The 17,957-nt window shown below is 46.1% G+C and overlaps 1 protein-coding gene across 1 annotated transcript in view; it reads left to right on the top strand.

Moving 5' to 3' along the window:
- Window positions 1-17,957, top strand: part of CACNA1C (calcium voltage-gated channel subunit alpha1 C) — a 2,189,932-nt gene that overhangs the window by 1,221,493 nt on the left and 950,482 nt on the right. Inside the window, exon 5 of the mRNA XM_085652198.1 lies at window positions 1,211-1,350. Within this exon, the coding sequence (XP_085508324.1) occupies window positions 1,211-1,350 (140 nt within the window). The remainder of the gene's footprint in view (window positions 1-1,210; window positions 1,351-17,957) is intronic.

Raw genomic sequence — 17,957 nt, 5'->3', positions numbered from 1 at the left:
ATACTTTGGTATTGAGTACTAGGTCATCTGTGCAACTCTCATTCTTGCAACATTTAGAAATCTATGCACTGGGGGAGTGGGAGTGGAGTTTGTGTAAGACATCTCTGAAGTTTTGGAACCAGCTTCATCATTGTCCTTTAAAGGGGGCCTACACTGTTTCTATATGTATATCTGTCGGGGGAGGCAAAGGGGCTGCAGGGTCAGGGTCTATATTGTGAAAGTTGCATTAGTTGGTGCTGTTTTGTCTTGTGTTTACCATTTTATCCTTGATTACACATTGGTTTTAATCTGCAGTATTGCTTGCACTGAATAGCTCTGCGTGAGGCGTTTTGTTCTCCTCCAATAACGTGGAAGTGATTTTTCGCATTAAGGCAATGCTGTGCGAAATGAATGGGTGGAATATCACACAGTATTACCTCAATTAAAAAAATTAAAAAACACTTTCACTTCATTGGAGGACAAAAAAAGCACACGAAGCAATTAACCACCAACGGAGCTGAAGATACAAAGTATTACATATAATCAAGGACAAAATTACACACAAAGGGAAAATTAGCACCATCACTCCTCTTACACCGAAGTGTCCAGTTTACGAAATGTGGTCCCTGACATATACACCCATGGCAGCGGCAAGGGAGAAGCATCGGCAGGTTTGGAGAAGCACGTGTTGCTGGACAGAAAATGCAATGCTTTACTTTGCACCTGGGCTACTTTGCAGGCTCTGTCAACAGCACTTTCTCTTCCTGTTTCAGATTTTGAGATTAGTTTACAAAATGGCAGACTGCCCAAGTAAGCATGAAGCCTCCAAAACAAAAATAATTATGGTGGGGAGGTTTTTTAAGATAAAGACACATCATAAGCTGTATTAGAAAAGAGACTATGTCCCCTTTGGTTGCCGCAGTGTTTGTGTGGTTAGTTGCATTGAATTGAATTAAATTCCATATTTGTAAAGCGCTCAGCATGAGAGCTGGCTCCAGTTCAGGTAAAACGTGGTCCAGGCTGACACCCTAGCCAACAACTTCTGTCACAAATGGGCACTTCCTTATTAATGCATACTATTGTTCTAAAATCCGTGGCAGCCTTATAAACAACTACTCGGGCCCTGTGGGCTCAACCAATCCAATACGCAGAATAAAATGTAGCCCACTCTGCCACTGTTATTGCACCTCTGAGTCACACTCTAACAGCCCACCTTCTGCTTCCTTTGCAGGCTTTTTAGTGCAATTTTAGAACAAGCAACCAAAGCAGATGGAGGAAATTCCATAGGCGGGAAAGGGGCTGGATTCGACGTGAAAGCGCTGCGAGCATTCCGGGTGCTGAGGCCTTTACGACTGGTGTCCGGAGTTCCGAGTAAGTAGACTGGCGCCTGGTCTCTGAGGGGAAGAATGTGGGTGTCTGTGCTCCCATCCTGCACGCACTTTATTGTTGGGTCTCTCCACACCTGCTTCCGGCCGCATGGTGTCGGCACTGGTAGTGACGTAGTACGCGCTGGCACTTGCACTGACGCAGCACGTGCTGGCCTAGATTGCTTCAGCGTACTTTCGTGTGTCGCAGGACGGAGCTACGCGTGGTTCTGCCGCGTGGCGCGTCTGGACACGTGACGCGTTTCACAACAGGAAGCAACCCCTGCTGTTGTCTGTCTCAGAAGGGACATGTTATTGGACGAGGACTCTTGAACAGGCAAATGCACGACCGTAGCATGTTTGTTGCCACGCTTGAGAGTGAGCTGTGGGGCGATTTTGTGTGATGTGTAGATTTTCATGGTGAAACATACTGTTCCTTATTCTCAGACTATCATACGCTGGAGCAAAATTGCCTGAACATTTTTGAGATCCGTCTATCTTTTAAGTACAAAAGCATATTTAAAAAGATGTTGCATTTAACCCATGATGTTATTTTCAGAGTTTTTATTGAAATACTTGAAAGGGAGAATGCTGGTGATCCTTGTTTGTTAACTTCCATGTCTGTTTTGATCATGGGAGGGAATCCCCCTCAATAGGGGTCAGTTGTGGGGTTGTTGAATGTATAATTATTTTTTGCGTTTCTGAAATTTCCTATCCTTGTAACCCTTGCTTCAGACTAATTAAATAGGAAAACGTTTGCAGTCTTCAAAGTAGAAAATATGATTTCAAAAATAGGGGCGTCTCTCGACCTCCTACTGAATGTCACTGCAATACGTACTTTATTAGGCAAGAGAATGCTGACGTATGTTTAAATCCCTGCCAGAAATATTTGATGCAAAAGATTACGTTGGTCAATTACAGTTTGGCAGGTCTGCCAGACAGCCAGGTCAGTAAAGGACATTGGCTCTGCCTTCCCGGCAGGAGACTGTCCGCCATACAGACTGGAGCCTGGGATCTCTCGATCATCAGACTAGTCGCTACTGCAGCGACTCCATTGAAGAGAGTCAAGGTGTGCGCAGGGCCGGACTGGCCGTAGCGGGCACCCGGTGTTTCCCCGGTGGGCCGCCAGGGTGGGGGCCGGTTTGGGGCCCCTGGGGGGCCGTTTTTGTTACAGGGCCGTTTTTGCAGCATAGCAGCAATATCGGCCCTGTAACAAAATCGGCCGAATCTGGCCCTGGCAAACAGCTCGGCCGCACCCCAACACCCCGGGGGCCGGCCGAGCACTTTCCCAGGGCCGGTTTTGGTTCCCAGTTCGGCCCTGGGTGTGCGGAGACGCATGGAGCTGTGTGCATCAAGGTTATGCCAACATCAGCGCTCTGTACATCTTGCTCCAGCCTTGTCCTGTTCGTTTCTGTCTAATTTGGCAGTTTAAAGTGGTTTTAGACCTTCATTATCATACTCCTTTAGCCCCCTTCTTTCCCCCTCTGACCCCTGCTGACACACATCAACAAAACCATTATCTGCGCGAGGCAGCAAAGGTGATTTAGGTGAGTTGGGGGAGGTCCGGTGATGTTTGTGTTCAGGGGCCAGTACCTGCTCATCCAGGTACTGACCAATGAACACAAAAGGGACTCGCTGCTGCCTTATTTAATTCACTACCATAATCAAGGGCGCTAAAATCCTTTCCCCCCACGCCCAGGGTGCTTTCTTAGCAAAGACCGGCTCTGCGGAGCAGACACCATGTATAATTCACCGAACAGGCAACATTCTTTTACAGGGTAGAATTTTCCCCCATGCCTTCAGGCGATATCCCTCCTTGAGGCCCCCATGCATTGCATGGCAGTCCCCGAAAAGGAAACCTAGTGATGGTTCATAAATAGGGCGGTATGACTGTCACAGAGACCTGTAAGCATGGGCCGTTAGGTCAAAAGCCTCCAGTCAAAGATCCACCAGCGTAACCCAGATGACCCCTAACTATATATAGGGATGAGGAAGTGTAAGGATGTTGGGGCAGGAGCATCACCTATGAATCCCGGAACTCCCGCTCTGCAAACACTAAATGACAATCTAAGTTTCCATCTGGAATATCTAGAATTGTCCGTCTGGTGCTTAATTCTCAAAAATAGTTATTATTAAAACATGAAAATGTAATGAGCAATGTAACAGAAGGCCTCTCAAGACCTATGAAAGAAGCCAATTTGCAATTAAACCACATAATCTTATAGCCCACATGATCACTGACTACTTAATACTTAAGTACTCTCACGTGATCCATGGTTGTTAGTTTATGTTATTTTTCTTACTCAGTCTTTGCATTGTGTAGCTTACACAGATTGCCTGGCTGCCGGGTAATTTTGTCCCTTGGTTAGACTGACATCTGCAGTTGTCGGTGTATTAATCTTAGGGTTGTCATGGTGGTACTACCAACATTATCCTTGCCTGGGTTAATGTGGTTTGTATGATGAGGGCTTTGGGTCATGAGGGGGGATATTCAAACTCTCCAACGCAACCAGTATCCGTGAGCATGCTCATGGACGCTCCGTGTGTCACGCTCTGCAGAGGAGTTCAGGTCTTTTACTCCTGCCTCGATACGCTCCAGCAGGTGTAGTAAAGCATGGACTGTCTGACTGTTGAGCTTGATATAAGAATAAGAGGAAACAGAGAGTTGGGCAGGGAAGGAAGCTGCAGATCAGTAACTCTAGTGTTAGTAGGAGGAGGTCAGATGTAAATAACAAATGTTACATAACTTATTTGTTTAGAAATGCTCCATTTACTTCTAAATATCCCCCGAACCGACAGCAGCCTGAGACTTCATTTACACGGTTTGGTGACTGGGAGGCAGACCGCGATTGGTAATGGCGCGCGCAGCACATAGCGGATCTCAGTGGAGGTTGCCTGCTCAAATGGGAAAAGGTTCGGGGGGGTTGCAGGCACCTATATATTGCAAAGGTGCATTGACGGATATAAGTGTATGTTGGTAATGAGTCATCAGGGTAGTGGGGTTCTTGTTCCTTACTTCTCGAGCTATGTCAGATTATGATATTTATTTACTGATGCAGATATTGAAATTTGTTCTTTTTGGCTGAATGGTCTATGATACGGTGAATTGCTATTGCAGCATTGTACTGTTGATTGGCCACTTGTTAATAAAAAAGACTTTAAAAATAAATAAATAAATAAATACATATAATTTCCAAAATAGTCTTTGGGGCAAACCCCGAATACCGTAATGTAAAGTAGTCTTCTAATCCTGCAAGTTTTTTTTTAACCAATATACAATCAGTTAATATTCTGAACAGTTCTTTGTGAAGAACCCCTCACCCATCCTTTCAAAGTAGCTTACACCTCAATATTGAACAAGTTTGAACATGCTATTGGCCACACACGAAACATGGCCACACACGAAACATTTCCGTTGCATTCGCCAATTCACCATGCTTATACACAAGGGCGTTTGCAAAGTCCCCCTGGGCACGTACCTGGACGAGGGTCACATTGTTTGAATTTCAGAATCAAAGGTTAAGGGTGGTTGAGATGAAAGCTCTTAGAAGAAAAGTGCCAGCATGGCATACACAGCAGATCCCTTGCACAGGTTAACATCCAGTCTGTGAAGACTGCTAGTAAGGTTTTCTTGATTAACAGCATGTGACGTTAACTTGTATTACATATTGTTTACATCAAGCTCCTTAGCTATTTTGTGTATGTATTTTTTTGTATGCATGTATTAAGTCAGCCTGCCTAAAAAGCATGTGTTGCTCTATGCATTATTACCATTCGTGCTATGTTCATGAGGTGTGCATGCCAGCTCCTCAAAGCCTGTAATAATGTATCCATCTGTTTGACATTTTATTCGAACTGCTTCTATTTGCACTGTTATGCACTTTTGTTCATCGTTTCACTGCCATCTTTGTCCGTAGCACTGGTGTCACAGGCCTGTGAATAGCTGAGCAGTTAAGGGGAGAATGGGGAAAACAGAGATCAGGGGAGACAGTGCTTTTAGAGAGTCAGGAGTAGAGTGGAAGAAACCACTAAGGAGAAAATGAAAAGAAGACGTGACGATGCTTCGAACAGTGAGTGTGAATGCACCGGACTTTTCTTCAGTGCGCCTCATAACTTCTGTTCTCCAGAGAGGAATCAGTGACCTGCTTCGAAACACTTCTGTGGTGCTCATAGGAGCTCCTTGAGCCGGGCCCATCTTTTGTGGAGACATTGAATGTTTGTCAGTGAAGGAAAGTGAGTCACTGGATGTGTAGGCAGGTGATTGGTTGAGAGCCAACAAGAGAATGTTGGTGTATGAGAGAGGAAAACTATTAGACTGCCTGGAGAGGATAGGAATAAAAGGTAAAGCTCTCACCCTACTCAGGTCATTTTTGTCTGGCAGAGAACAGTTTGTATCTCTCTGAATTCAAGTCACCCAACTTTATACTTCCGTGTGGGGTTCCTCAGGGCTCGTAGTTGAGCAGGACCCCTTTTTAACATCTACGTAGCACCTTTAGCACAACTGATTAGGTCCTTGGGCTTCTCAGCAATTTTCTATGCTGATGACACCCAAATCGTGGTTTCAGTGACAAGCTCGCCATCAGACACTGCATCACAGTTTTTTACATGCCTGCATCACGTTGGTGACTGGATGGCCACCAACTGCCTAAAACTGAATTCTAATAAAACTGAAGTTCTGCTTTTTGGTAGCAATACCACTTTCTTGTCCCCAGCTCTTTGGCCATCGGAACCGGCTCTCTACCAGTCCCTACAACCAAAGTAAAAAACCTGGGTGTCATTTTTGACTCCAAGCTCACATTGGAAAGTCATGTGAATCAGGTCACCTCGGTACCTTTCTTACATTAAAGCTACTCAGAAAAATCTTCCCATTTATTCCAATAAACTTACGCAAGTTGGTGATTACCGCACTAGTGCTGTCCAGAGCTGACTATTGTAACCGTCTTTTCATCAACCTCAAAACGCTTCTGCACGTATACTGTTAGGCATTCCTAAATAATTTGTTTCTGCCGTGCTAAAAGAATTACATTGGCTACTAGTAAAGAGACGTATCGTGTTCAAGGCTCTCTGTATAGCTTTTAAGGCTACCCATGACACAGGCCCAGCTTTCTTTAAGCAGCACCGCCGTCGATATATCCCTACACGCCATTTATGCTCAGCTGAGTCTTTCAATCTGATGATCCCTAGGTTCAGGAAAAGTTCCTTGGGCAGGAGAAGTTTTCTGGTTGGTACGGCCAGAGTTTGTAACTCTCTCCCCCAAAGGTTAAAAAATGAAACTCCCCTACTGGCGTTTAGGAAAGCGCTAAAAACATGGCTTTTAATCTCTGACAGTATATTTAAATCCTTTAGCATTTTTACTAGCAAAGCTAGCGCCTTGACACCTTCGGGTAAAATGTATAGTGCATTATAAATCTTCTTTTCATTTCATTCATTCAACAAATGTTGTAGGAGCTTTGAGTTTGGTCTGCTTCTGAGAGCGGAAGAGATCTTGAATGAGAGGCAGCAGTTGATTGGTTGTTACAAGTGAGTCTCTGAATATGAGGGAGTTCGGTCTGCTTCGGGGGGCGGAAGAGACCTCTCAGGAGAGATGCCAAAGGGTAGTACTGTAGTAGTCCAGTCCTGTGGTCAGCTTAAGAGGGAGAGGATGGAAGAGGCTGAAACATGCATTGATCTCTTCTGGAGACAGGACAGCATTCATGGGGACCTAAAGGCTGGAATGCGTAGCACTAGGCTAGGTCCAAGCCACCCGGGCAGATTATCTGAAGTCTCAAACTACCTCCCTGAGGCAGAGAGGGGCAGCACATGAAGAAGGGCTGGAGGGGGTCCTGGTCTCATGATGTCTAAGCATAAATAAGTGGGTAGTGTCCAATAAATCACTATGGTTACAGCTTCCGAAGCCAGTGAGTGAGATTATGCAGAGGAGACACCATGCTCCATTGCCTAAGGGTAGGTTCTCACCAGATGTGGTGCTCAGCTAAGTTGTGTATGTCCATAATCCCTTTCTAGGAATAAAAGCTGGGTCCTGCGCGTCTTGAGAAAATACAATCCTGCATGCAGCTCCTCTCTTTCCAAGAAAGGGGATGGAGAAAGGAACTAATGCAGCTATGAGAGGTGATCAGAGCAGGGTAAATGAAACTGTGTCTCCCCTTTTATCCAGCAAGAGGACAGTACAAGCTCAGATGCAGCCCTGTGGCACCTACTCTTCTAGGATAGAAACCAGGCCGGGGGCAGATCAAACCGTAAAGACCCTTCTGCTCAGAAGTGATCAGTACTGTGCTTCCCTCTCTCTCCAAAGCATGGCAGCTCTGTTAAGTATGTGGCGGATGTTTCCCAGTAGAAGCGCTGCAGCCTCTGGTGTGAGATCTCAGAACCATCTTGTGAAAGCTACCGCAGCCTTGGTGAGATGTTTGAGGACTATTCTCTGGAGGTAGAGCAGTTCATTTGAGTGAAAAGTGCTGATTTTGCCCAATTAGAGCTATGGAAGGCCTGACAAGAAACACTGCCTCGTCTCTTTACACATAAGTGCCATTTCTGGACCGCTGCCTTGGCACAGTCTGAGATCTTTTTTCCCATATTTGAGCTGTCCATATTCATTTGTACTTGGATGTGATTCCGTATCCGAACTAGAGGACCGGAAGAAAAAACGGTGGCAAAATGCGATTGGACACACACCCTACCCAAGAGTAGTCACCACGAGCACCGCGTGCCTCCCTCCTCTACAGGGCTCCCCAATAGGAGGAGGCACAGGTAGTGCTTAATTTTAGCCAGTGGTTTCCGGTGCTCGGTACCAGCATTTAATTGTCAGCACCGACGCTTGTGGAAGTCTGCCACAAGGTGGTGCTGTCTGGACTAATTTAGAGATAACAGTTGTTTATTAATTCAGTATACATGAAAAATTACTATTACCTGCCAATCAAGCCATTTTTATAGCGTTGCAGGCCTGAAATAGTCCGAATTGTCCCACTTGTAGGAGTGTGATGGTTAGTAGTTGTGTTGTTATTATCATTGGCAGCATGGCAGGGGTAATGTATGCCGCACACTGCAGTGGCCTCCTGACGAGAGCCTGGCACATATTTCTTTTTACAAATTAAGCACTGGGCAAAGGGATAATTTTGCATTGGTGCTGCCTTAAACACGCCATGCAGGTAAATGTATGACTATGAGCCTTCCAAGCCACTGGTCCATCACAGAAAGCGACTTTAGGGTGATTTACTGTATTTGTGGGGGGTGCACGGCCCCTGCAGACCCCCACAATTGAAACAATTTTTCAAACAATGAAGCAGATTTGACAGAGAATGATAACATTATCCCATTGAGGATCACTGTGGCAGAGGCTGGCCTGAACAGGGGCTGGCATTGCAGTTTTTAATGCTGCCCAGAGGCAACTTCATCATTTCATGGCCCATCGATCCGAGCATGCTGGCACCAACGCGACACCATGCTAAATGGATAAATGCAGTATGCACTGGGTGTGCCTCGTAGCCTTTAGAGAAAGAAGGTAAAATCCAGTCCAATAATTCATGTTTTAATTTCATGTTAAAGAGATAATGTTGAGAATTTCTAACCTCTAAACTCACAGCCTCCTGGGTCCATTCTTCAGCGACAAAAGTCCATGGAAACCCACAGCCATTCATGATGGCCATGGGTAGGCCATTGATCGCCATTGTTTTTTTTTTACCCATTTGCACAATCTCCCGCCACCACTTCCGGCTGCGTTCAGCAGCCACAACTCCATCGCCTGCTGGTTGTGTAGCAGGCAACTAGGACATGCGGTGCCATCAGTGACGTGGTTTAGCTTTGAGGCTCTTGGGGGGGACCGGAGATTTGATTCCCTGATTGGATGGAGAGATCTAAGGTATGAGGATCTAAGTTGGGAGCAGTAGAAAAGGAAAGGAGAGCTTTGTGTTAAGTTGCCTTCTGTGCGAAAGGTGTGAAAAAAAGTAAAAAAGAGAAAATGCTGAAGCTTTGCTAGCGAAGCTACCGCCTCCAACCAGCTGCACAAATGAAACCCTTCTTGGAATCTTCAAATCTTGGACTCACTCAAATGGTCTGGGTAGAACAAATTGGTGGTCACCTTCCACTATGTCTCTGGTCGCACCATTGATCAGTACTGCAGCGGATGTAGCTCGCTGGCCACGATGCTGGTGTTTTGGTTAGAGAAGCCGTAGGCCCCGCTCTTGCTCTATATATCAGCCTGCAGTTGGTGAGGAGACGTCTTTTGCAAGTTGTGGCAAAGCTCTGAGAGACATAAGAGGTAGACGACGTTTTAAAATTAATTTTATTGATTTTGTCATTTTAGTCATACATGCTAAGTTATGCATTTCAAATAATGAAATGATCGGAGTCTAAAACATCCCACTTTCTCTTAAGATCTTAATGCTGCATTATGAGTGACTAATCACAAAGAAGAGCGAGCAGAGACCCCAAGTCGGACATCTCATTCATTGACTATGTGTCAAGGTAGACGACTTTCAGCAGTTTTCACCAGCTGCGGTCCAAGCAGGTAAAAGCGGTGGGGCCGAGTAAAGGGGGATTTCGAGGGACGATGCAGAGGGAAAATTCATTATTTATTTAATTTTCCCTCTGCCTCGTCCTTTGAAATCCCCCCTCACTCGGCCCCACCGCTGTTACTTGCAGGGACCATGGCTGCCTTTCACCTGCGCTACCATCCATGCCCCACCAGGAGGAACAGCACACTCTGAGGTGCGTCTTCAAAAGAAGCGAAGCATCTGGTATGTGACAAGCACGTGACAATCTTGACGTCACGTCAGCGAACTGTCCGTCTTTTTCTCCTTGCATGGCGCACACTAGGGACCTTTCTTTAAAAGCCTCAAAGGCGCCTTGCCACAGGCAGCGTAATGGCGGGAACTTTCAGAAGTAGGCTTCAATACTGGTATTCCACTTGCAAGTGCGTCAGAGAGCCTGGCTCCCCCTTCAGGCCCAGACATCACTCATTACCCTTCAGGCTCAAACATCACTCATTAATGTCTGAGAGGAAGAGAGCAGGGTCTGCACCCCGGGGCGTGCACACAGCAGAGTCATGGAGTCACAGTTTATATGTCCCCTCGGTAGGCCAGGACAACAGAACCTGGCCTAACTCTCTTGCCTGGGTGCAAGAAGGGGGCCAGTGCCTGGGTTCTGCAAAATTGCTGGAGATGACACTGATGATAATGTTTGTTAGTGCCTCCAGGAGAATGATTGACTGAGGGTGTTACTGGTGATGATGTGTTTTAGTGTGTTCTAGAGAATGATTGGCTGTGGTGACACCGATAATATTTTTTAGTTGCACCAGGAGCATGATTGGCTATAGGAGGGCACTGATGATGTTTGTTAGTACCACCAAGATAATGATTTGCTGGGCAGTGGCACTGGTGATGTTGTTTGTTAGTATCTCCAGGCGAAACATTGACTGGAACTGCACTGATGATGATGATTTTTAGGTGGTGTCTTCAGATGAATGCTTGACTTGGTATACTTCTAATGATGATATGCGTTAGTGCATCCAGGAGAATGGTTGGTTGGAGGTTCGCTGATGATGTTTGTTAGGGCTGCTGGAATCGATGCTGCTGATGATGTTTATTAGGCATGCTCGAGTGATAATGGTGATTTTTGTTCATGATGATGGGGTGATACTAGTGTTGATGTTTGTTAGTACCTCAAGAGGAATGATTGACCTCTAATGGTTGTTAGAGCCTCAGAGAGAACGGGAGTAGTACTGATGATGATGCGGCCGATGGCACACAGGCTTCCAGTGGTTGACGTGGATGTAACCACCCGAGGCTCTGATGTCAGAAACCTGTGACTCCTCCTCAGGTGTCATATTAAGAATTCGGGGGGGCCCAGGCAAGACATATTTTGAAGGCCCCTCTACCGAACAAATACAAAACAATGTTTTACCCATTTTCGGCTAATTCAAGCCCACACGATGCTAAGCAATATTAAATCAAAAGTTCATCTTTAACAGAGTCACACAAACAGCTGAAAATATCTTGTGTGGGACCCCAAAAACCCTTCGGATGGTTCTGTCAGGTTCTTGCCTCGCAGGATCCGGATGTAGCGAGCAATGGTCCACCTCCTGATATCACCAACACCCCGTTATTATACCTATAGGCACGGGGTGTTCGAGGGATCAGGCGAGGGAAGGGTAAAAGGAAAGGACAGCGTGGGATTTGCAAGGATCTGTAACAACAAAGAACACACTATAAACGAGGCGCATTCAAAAGGTCTACTCTCATTAATTCTCTCTAGGTGGCTTTATATACCTTTATGGGCTGACGAGGATCCCTCAAGCACTCCAAGGCCTTCTGCAATTCATGGCCGCCATCTAGATCACAGAACTCATTAAGATACTGCTCAACCTCAAATGCGTGTCTTCCATATAGTCATCACTCATCCCCCGCAACATACATACCCAAGGTTCTAACCACCTCAAACGCTGGCTGGCATGAATCAGGTGACAACCAATAGACCATCAATAGCGCTCCTCCCTAATACCCTTTAAAGAATAATGACCAAGTCCAAAGCAAACAAAAAAGAAGGACGACACAGTTTCCAGCAGTGATCAGTGCAGTCGGGTGTTTCTAGTTCACGCCCACGTTGCTGATCTATCATCCACAATCGTTTATTCCCCTGTGAGTGTTATCCCAGAGTGCCAAAGCGTGGTTGAATTCACCACTTCACTCTAGTAGCGGTATAAGTCAAAACTACGGACCATACAGGCAACGCGTGGCAGATCACCACTGCGTTCCGCTATGTGCAACACGGCATCCAAAACTCGTCTCCCTCACGAGCGGCAAAGATAGCAGCCCTACTCCGGAAACGGTAAGGCGCGGCTCCAACACCTACACCGCTGCCTTCCGCTCGGGGAGTTAGAACTCTGACTGACTCCAGTCCGCTTTCCTACCTTCAGGTAGCGAAGTCCAGCGACGAGGCCGGGGCACTCACGTTAGCTGGAATCCAGGACAAGGAAGACGAAACGGCTCCAGGCACGCCGCATGAACTCTTCTCACTCAGCCGAGCGAGAACGAAACGTCAGGAACGGAATTACGCACGCTGACGACCGCGCGGTGGCGTCTGAAGTACTGCCTTCCACCCGCGGCCGTCTGGGAAGTGTAGTCCGGGGCAATGTAGGCGCCGTTACGCTGGGATCCTGACAGGTACTGGGTAGAGAGACAGAGTCAGATGTAGAGATGGTTAGAGATGCAGAGAGGTTAAACTAGATAAATAGACTAGACCAAGGTCAAACAGAGACATAATTTGCTTTCCCATTGGGGCCCCTTGGAAGGTGGGGTCCAGGGCAATTGCCCAATTTGCCCATGCCTGAAAACGTCTCTGTCCTTCTCCTACAAAAGGGGAGGGGAAACCACAAGGTTACCAAGAGCGGAACATCGCAGATTTGCCGTGTTGCTCCCATTAGGCCCAACTCTAATCTACCCCCACTGTCGTTTTGAGCAATAGAGAAACTGACAGACCAGCATCTGTGAACGTGTGCTGAAATTTCAAGCAGTCAAGATGACCAAGTATTTATTAGGTTGGGTGTATGTGAAGGGTAGGAGACAGACTCCTTTACTCATCCCAAACCTCCCTCCTACTGCTATGAACTCAAAATAAACACTTTCTAGACCCTTCCCTCTTCTATCCCTTCACTATCCTTTTCGATCCAACTAACAGACTAACATGTACTCCGCTCAAATTAATTTCATATTTCTCTATACTAATTTACCTCTAATACTTTTTGGGTTCCGGAGTAATGTGCTACTCGCCAAAAAGCGTTTCAATGCCTTGTCAGGGGTAGCAAGTGCTATATAAATGCAATTACAATTATAATAATCTGAAAACATTGTAACCTGCTCCCCACTTGTGCTTCCTCAGACTGCCACTTAGCAGTGGGTTGCTGGTGATGTTGCAGAAAGCCTCGCCAGACGCCCTGGAGCCATGTGCTGCTTGCTTATGTAAAGCATGTAGTTGCTAATTAAAATGATTATGATTGCTGTTATTATGATTGTAATTATTATTATTACGTCCCTTTAAGCCTCAGCTGCTCCCAGGCTAGTGTGCCTGAGAAAGGCACGCTGCTTCCTTCCATCAATGCACATTTTCACAGACAAGCCTTGAGAGACTGTGTCTCTGCTCACCATCCACGGGGGTGTGCAGGCCAGCCATGGCCTTCACCAGGCAGACTGTAATCTCAGGGTGCCTTGTTACAGAGCAGTAACACAGAAACTAGTGTTTCCCCAAAAGATTGCTTTTGGAACCTCCTTTCTTCAGTAGCTGTGGCCGCGACCCTCCTCTATCACTAAACTGCGCTTCTACAAAACGGTGCTTCCCAAGTGTTGTGACTACACCATAAGTAAAGGAAAAATTGTGGCAAATTCTTTTGTATTGTATTGCAATACATTGTGATTATTGTTTGTAAAATGCGAGTACGCTGAAGGTAATGGACCTCAGGGATAATAAAGAGGAGACAAAATTACAGATTAAAAAGATACGTTTTCAGCAACTTGCAAGAGAGGAGTAATGATGGAGTCAACCGGATGTCATGGGGAAGCTTGTTCTACGCTGTGGCAGCTACCACAGAGAAGGCTCGGTCTCCTAAGGTTTCGGTACTGGTGTTTGGAAGACAGAGTACATTCGGTCCTCTGGATCACAAAGGTCTGGCCGGTGCGTACAAAAGAATTTGGCAACCAGGAAAGTAACTTGCTGTGCCATGTCGTAGAATACGTTTAAGATCACCGTGGCATTGAAAAGGATTCTCTTCCTGATGGCCGGCCAGTGTAATTCACTGATAATCAAAGTGATGACACTGGCAGCCTGTGAGGAGACAGGCCACTGCATTGTGAATGAGTTGGAGACGTTTTAGAGATTTTTCGCAGGTAACAAGTGTTATCATAGTCCAGGATAATGCCCGGATGCAAATGATGGTTCCCTGGTGGATGCTGTCAATGTACAGCAGGATCTGTTGCAATGATCGGAAGCCATTGAAACACGTTTCCTCAGGCACATCTCCTCCTTTTTCTCCTTCTCCTTATTGTCATCATAGCCCTGTTCCTTCTCCTCTTCCTGGCCCTGTGATCATCCTCTTTCTTCTGCTCCTGACTCTCTTCCTTTTGGTCCTCCCCTTTCTCTGCGTCTTAAGTTTTCCTTCTGGTGCTCTCCTGATCTCTGTCCTGGTGTGCCTGGCCCTCTTCATACACTTGGCCCTCCTCTAGGCCTAGTCCTGTTCTTCCTGGTCCTCAGCCTCTTCCTGATCCTTTGGAACCCTTGGCGCTCTGGACCGGATCCTTCTGACTCTCCTCTTTCTTCTCATCATCCTCCTTTTCCTTGTCCAGGGTATCCTCCTTCTGGCCCTACTTCAGGCCCTCCTCCTCCTCCTAATACTCAGCATCACGGTCTCCCTCCCCTGTGCGGAACTGGCCCATATGGTCCTGATCGTCCTGGTCCTGGTTTTTTTCCAGTTACTGGTCTCCTGTAGTCTTTAGATCATTTGATCCTGGACTTCCTCAATGTCACAGTTCTGTTCCTGGCTCTTGCTGTGCTGTGGCCCTGGCTCCTCGCTCATCATGGCCCTCCTGTTTTTCTTGGTTCCGGTTCTAGTCCCTGTCCTGGTCTTTTTTATCCACTTAGTTGTGCTGCTCCTCCAGGTCCTGGTACTACTCTTGGTGCTCCTGAACCCAGTCATGTTCCAGGTCCTTGTGTACCTGGTCCTGTTCCAACTCCTCTTTGTGCTAAGCGACTAATGCGGTCCTTGTGGTTCTGTTTCAAGGATCCTTACCCTCCTGGTAATGTTGGTCTTCGTGGTTTTGATCTTCCTGGTCCTCAAGGCCTGGATTATTTTGATCTTCCGAGTCCTGGTACTTCTTTATTTCCTTGTTTTGATCCCCTGGTCCTCCAGATGTCTCTGGTTCTTTTGGTAATCCTGGTGGTTTTGCTGGCACTTCTCTTCCTCTCACTGGCCCCCCTCACTCCCCTCCTTTCTGGGGCAGCCAAGGACCACCTTGAAGAATGCCCTTCTTGTTTTTGTTTTTCTTTCTTTGGCATCTGTATGTTTATGGTGTGGTGAGTGTAGCCATGAAGGAAAGAAAGAAATAACCCGCCCGGGACTCATATCAACCTGATGGACCTACTGAGTGAATACAAAGGTGTGAAAGGAGCCTGTGGAGTGACATCCTGAGTGTTTCTCCTGAAGAGCAAGTTGCGAGACTCCAGCTGTGCTCCGTATGGGCACCGACTGCTCCCAGGCATGGCAGAACTCTGATGAAATGAGTGGATTCCCTATTAAGGGAAGCACCTTCAGCCCCCCACAGGCTGCTGTTCTGCACAGTGAAGTACACAATGAATGTATGTTGCCACCGTTGCTGAGTCTAGGTTCCAGAGCCGGCTGAAAAATAGCTGCTGGATCCCAACCTATTCCAGAATTAACCATAGTATTAGTCAAAAAGTGTAGTTTCATACATCTAGGGCAGCCTCATAATGTTCGAGTATAGACACACATGCGCAGTGCAGCCTCATATGAGATGGTATAATCCCATATGCACAGGCATAACCCCATACGCATAGGAAGGTTTTGGCTAATTTACTTACTAAGGTCCTCTGTGCTTATGCATAGCCCATAGACTCACTACAGACCAAAGTGCAAAGGGCATTTCTACGTATCCACAGGGTCACTGGAATTATGCGATTGAGCCCCGCTGTGATTTTCACATAACTATAGATTTGTTTATTTTGTCTCATAATCCATCATCTGCCACATGATCTACAGATTTTAACAAAAAATAATTTTGTTTCATGCTCAAACAGTTCAAAAGTTAGTAAAAATTTGATGACGTGTTGCTGTGCAGTGGAAGGCCCTTTGCAAAGCTGCACTGCACACCTTTCTGTTGCTTATTGCTATATATGAATGTTAAACTGGTACTAATGTGGTGCAACCAATTCCAGAGAGTGTTACAAAGTTTAAAAATGATGAAATAAGGTAGTAATAATATTACAAAATGTGGCGCATTATGCCTCATAATTGGCATTTTCTTGTTGCATAATTTACTCAAACCTGCCACATATTTTGTCACTCTCCTGCTGCATAATTCCAGTGGCCCTTCAAATACATGTGCACCAGTATTGCCTTAACAAACACTACAGGGGGTCAACAATCTTAAACAACTCCCATTGGATTACAAGATCCCTTTATTGCAGTTACCGATTCTAGGACTCATACCAGAATACTCTGCTCAATTCTGCAGTGTTTCTGTGCTGATTGTAGCATTTGTGTGTCACTTTGGTGAATGATAAAGCATAGCTCGGGCCCCATGGAGGGCATGCTGAGCTACACTTTTATTTGTACTTGGATCACGTGTTTACATAGCACAGCTCTACTTAACATCAGTGTGTTTTGCATAAGGAATTCAAGCAAGGGATATTGATCTCCAGAATAGTGGTGATCAGAATCTCTTTACAATAACATAAGAGACAAAAAACAACAAAATAGAATTTACATTAACTTCAGTTACATGGCAGCAGAGAAGGGAATAGAGGTAGGTTGGGAAGGGTACAACTGATGGAATAAATAGAAGTGAAGGGATTCGGAGTGAGGGGGGAGGGAAGAAGGCAGGAGGAGTTAGATTGAGAGAAATGCAATGGAGTAGGAGTAGACTGGGTTTCAGGAGAAAAAGGGAATTTGGAGTGCGGATTATCGGTCAATAAAAGAGTTTAACCACGTAGAGCCTGATTCAAAAAGCAAAAAGTGTAACTTTACGACTTTTGGTATTTACAGAGGTCATTTACGAGTCGTAGCTTTACGTCCGCAGTCAGGCCGGAATCTCAGGCTTAAGCTATCCAGTTGCCTCAGACATGCCTGAGGGTCTCGGGTCACACTGATGATCTGAGTTATTCACCTGTGAGTAGAACACGAACAGTCTAAATGTGGCCCTACGATGTGGTCTAACAGCTGGAGTGGTGACCTCGATGCTGGGGAACCAGGTTCGAGTCTCAGCAGGGACACTCAGCATCTTGTGATTCTGGGCAAATCCCTTAATCTCCCTGTGACTAACAAAATTAATGAGCCCGTCTGCAATGCAACTGGTGCTCATGTAAAGCGCTCTGATACCTTTGGGTTGAGTTCGCACTATATAAAACTCCCCCCAATAAAGGGGAGGAAGTTTTCAGTTTAAATGGAATTATAGCATTTTACAAAACATGGCACTTAGAATCCAGAAATATACATAGTTCCCACTCATTAAACAAAGTCCAAGAGCTTCCACCAAAAGCTGTTTTTAGGGGTAGGCACCTTAGGCAGAAATACACCTCCCTGGGTTTCTCCTTCACTTTGTTTTGTGTTCCCCACGAGTGTCAGCCTGACGTGCATGCACATGGAGGTCAGAGAACTCGCTTTACAAATGTTTCATGGGGATATGCCAGCCTGAAACCCTCTCGCCTGATACCCCCACCCCTGGGAAGGTCATGCAGTGGTTAATTTGTGAAACAATAAGTGTCGGTGCTCTCATCAGGAGGAAGATGGCACCAGCCCATTTCTCCTGGTAGTTCTGACTAAAGCAGAGCCAACTACTAATGCTGAAAGTTGTGAGAGGATGTAGCGTAATGGGCAGAGCTACCGACTTCGGAGCTGGG

This window comes from Triturus cristatus, chromosome 4_1 (genome assembly GCF_964204655.1).
Source record: "Triturus cristatus chromosome 4_1, aTriCri1.1, whole genome shotgun sequence".
NCBI classification, from domain to species: Eukaryota; Metazoa; Chordata; class Amphibia; order Caudata; family Salamandridae; genus Triturus; species Triturus cristatus.
This window is presented reverse-complemented; position numbering and strand designations above follow the sequence as displayed.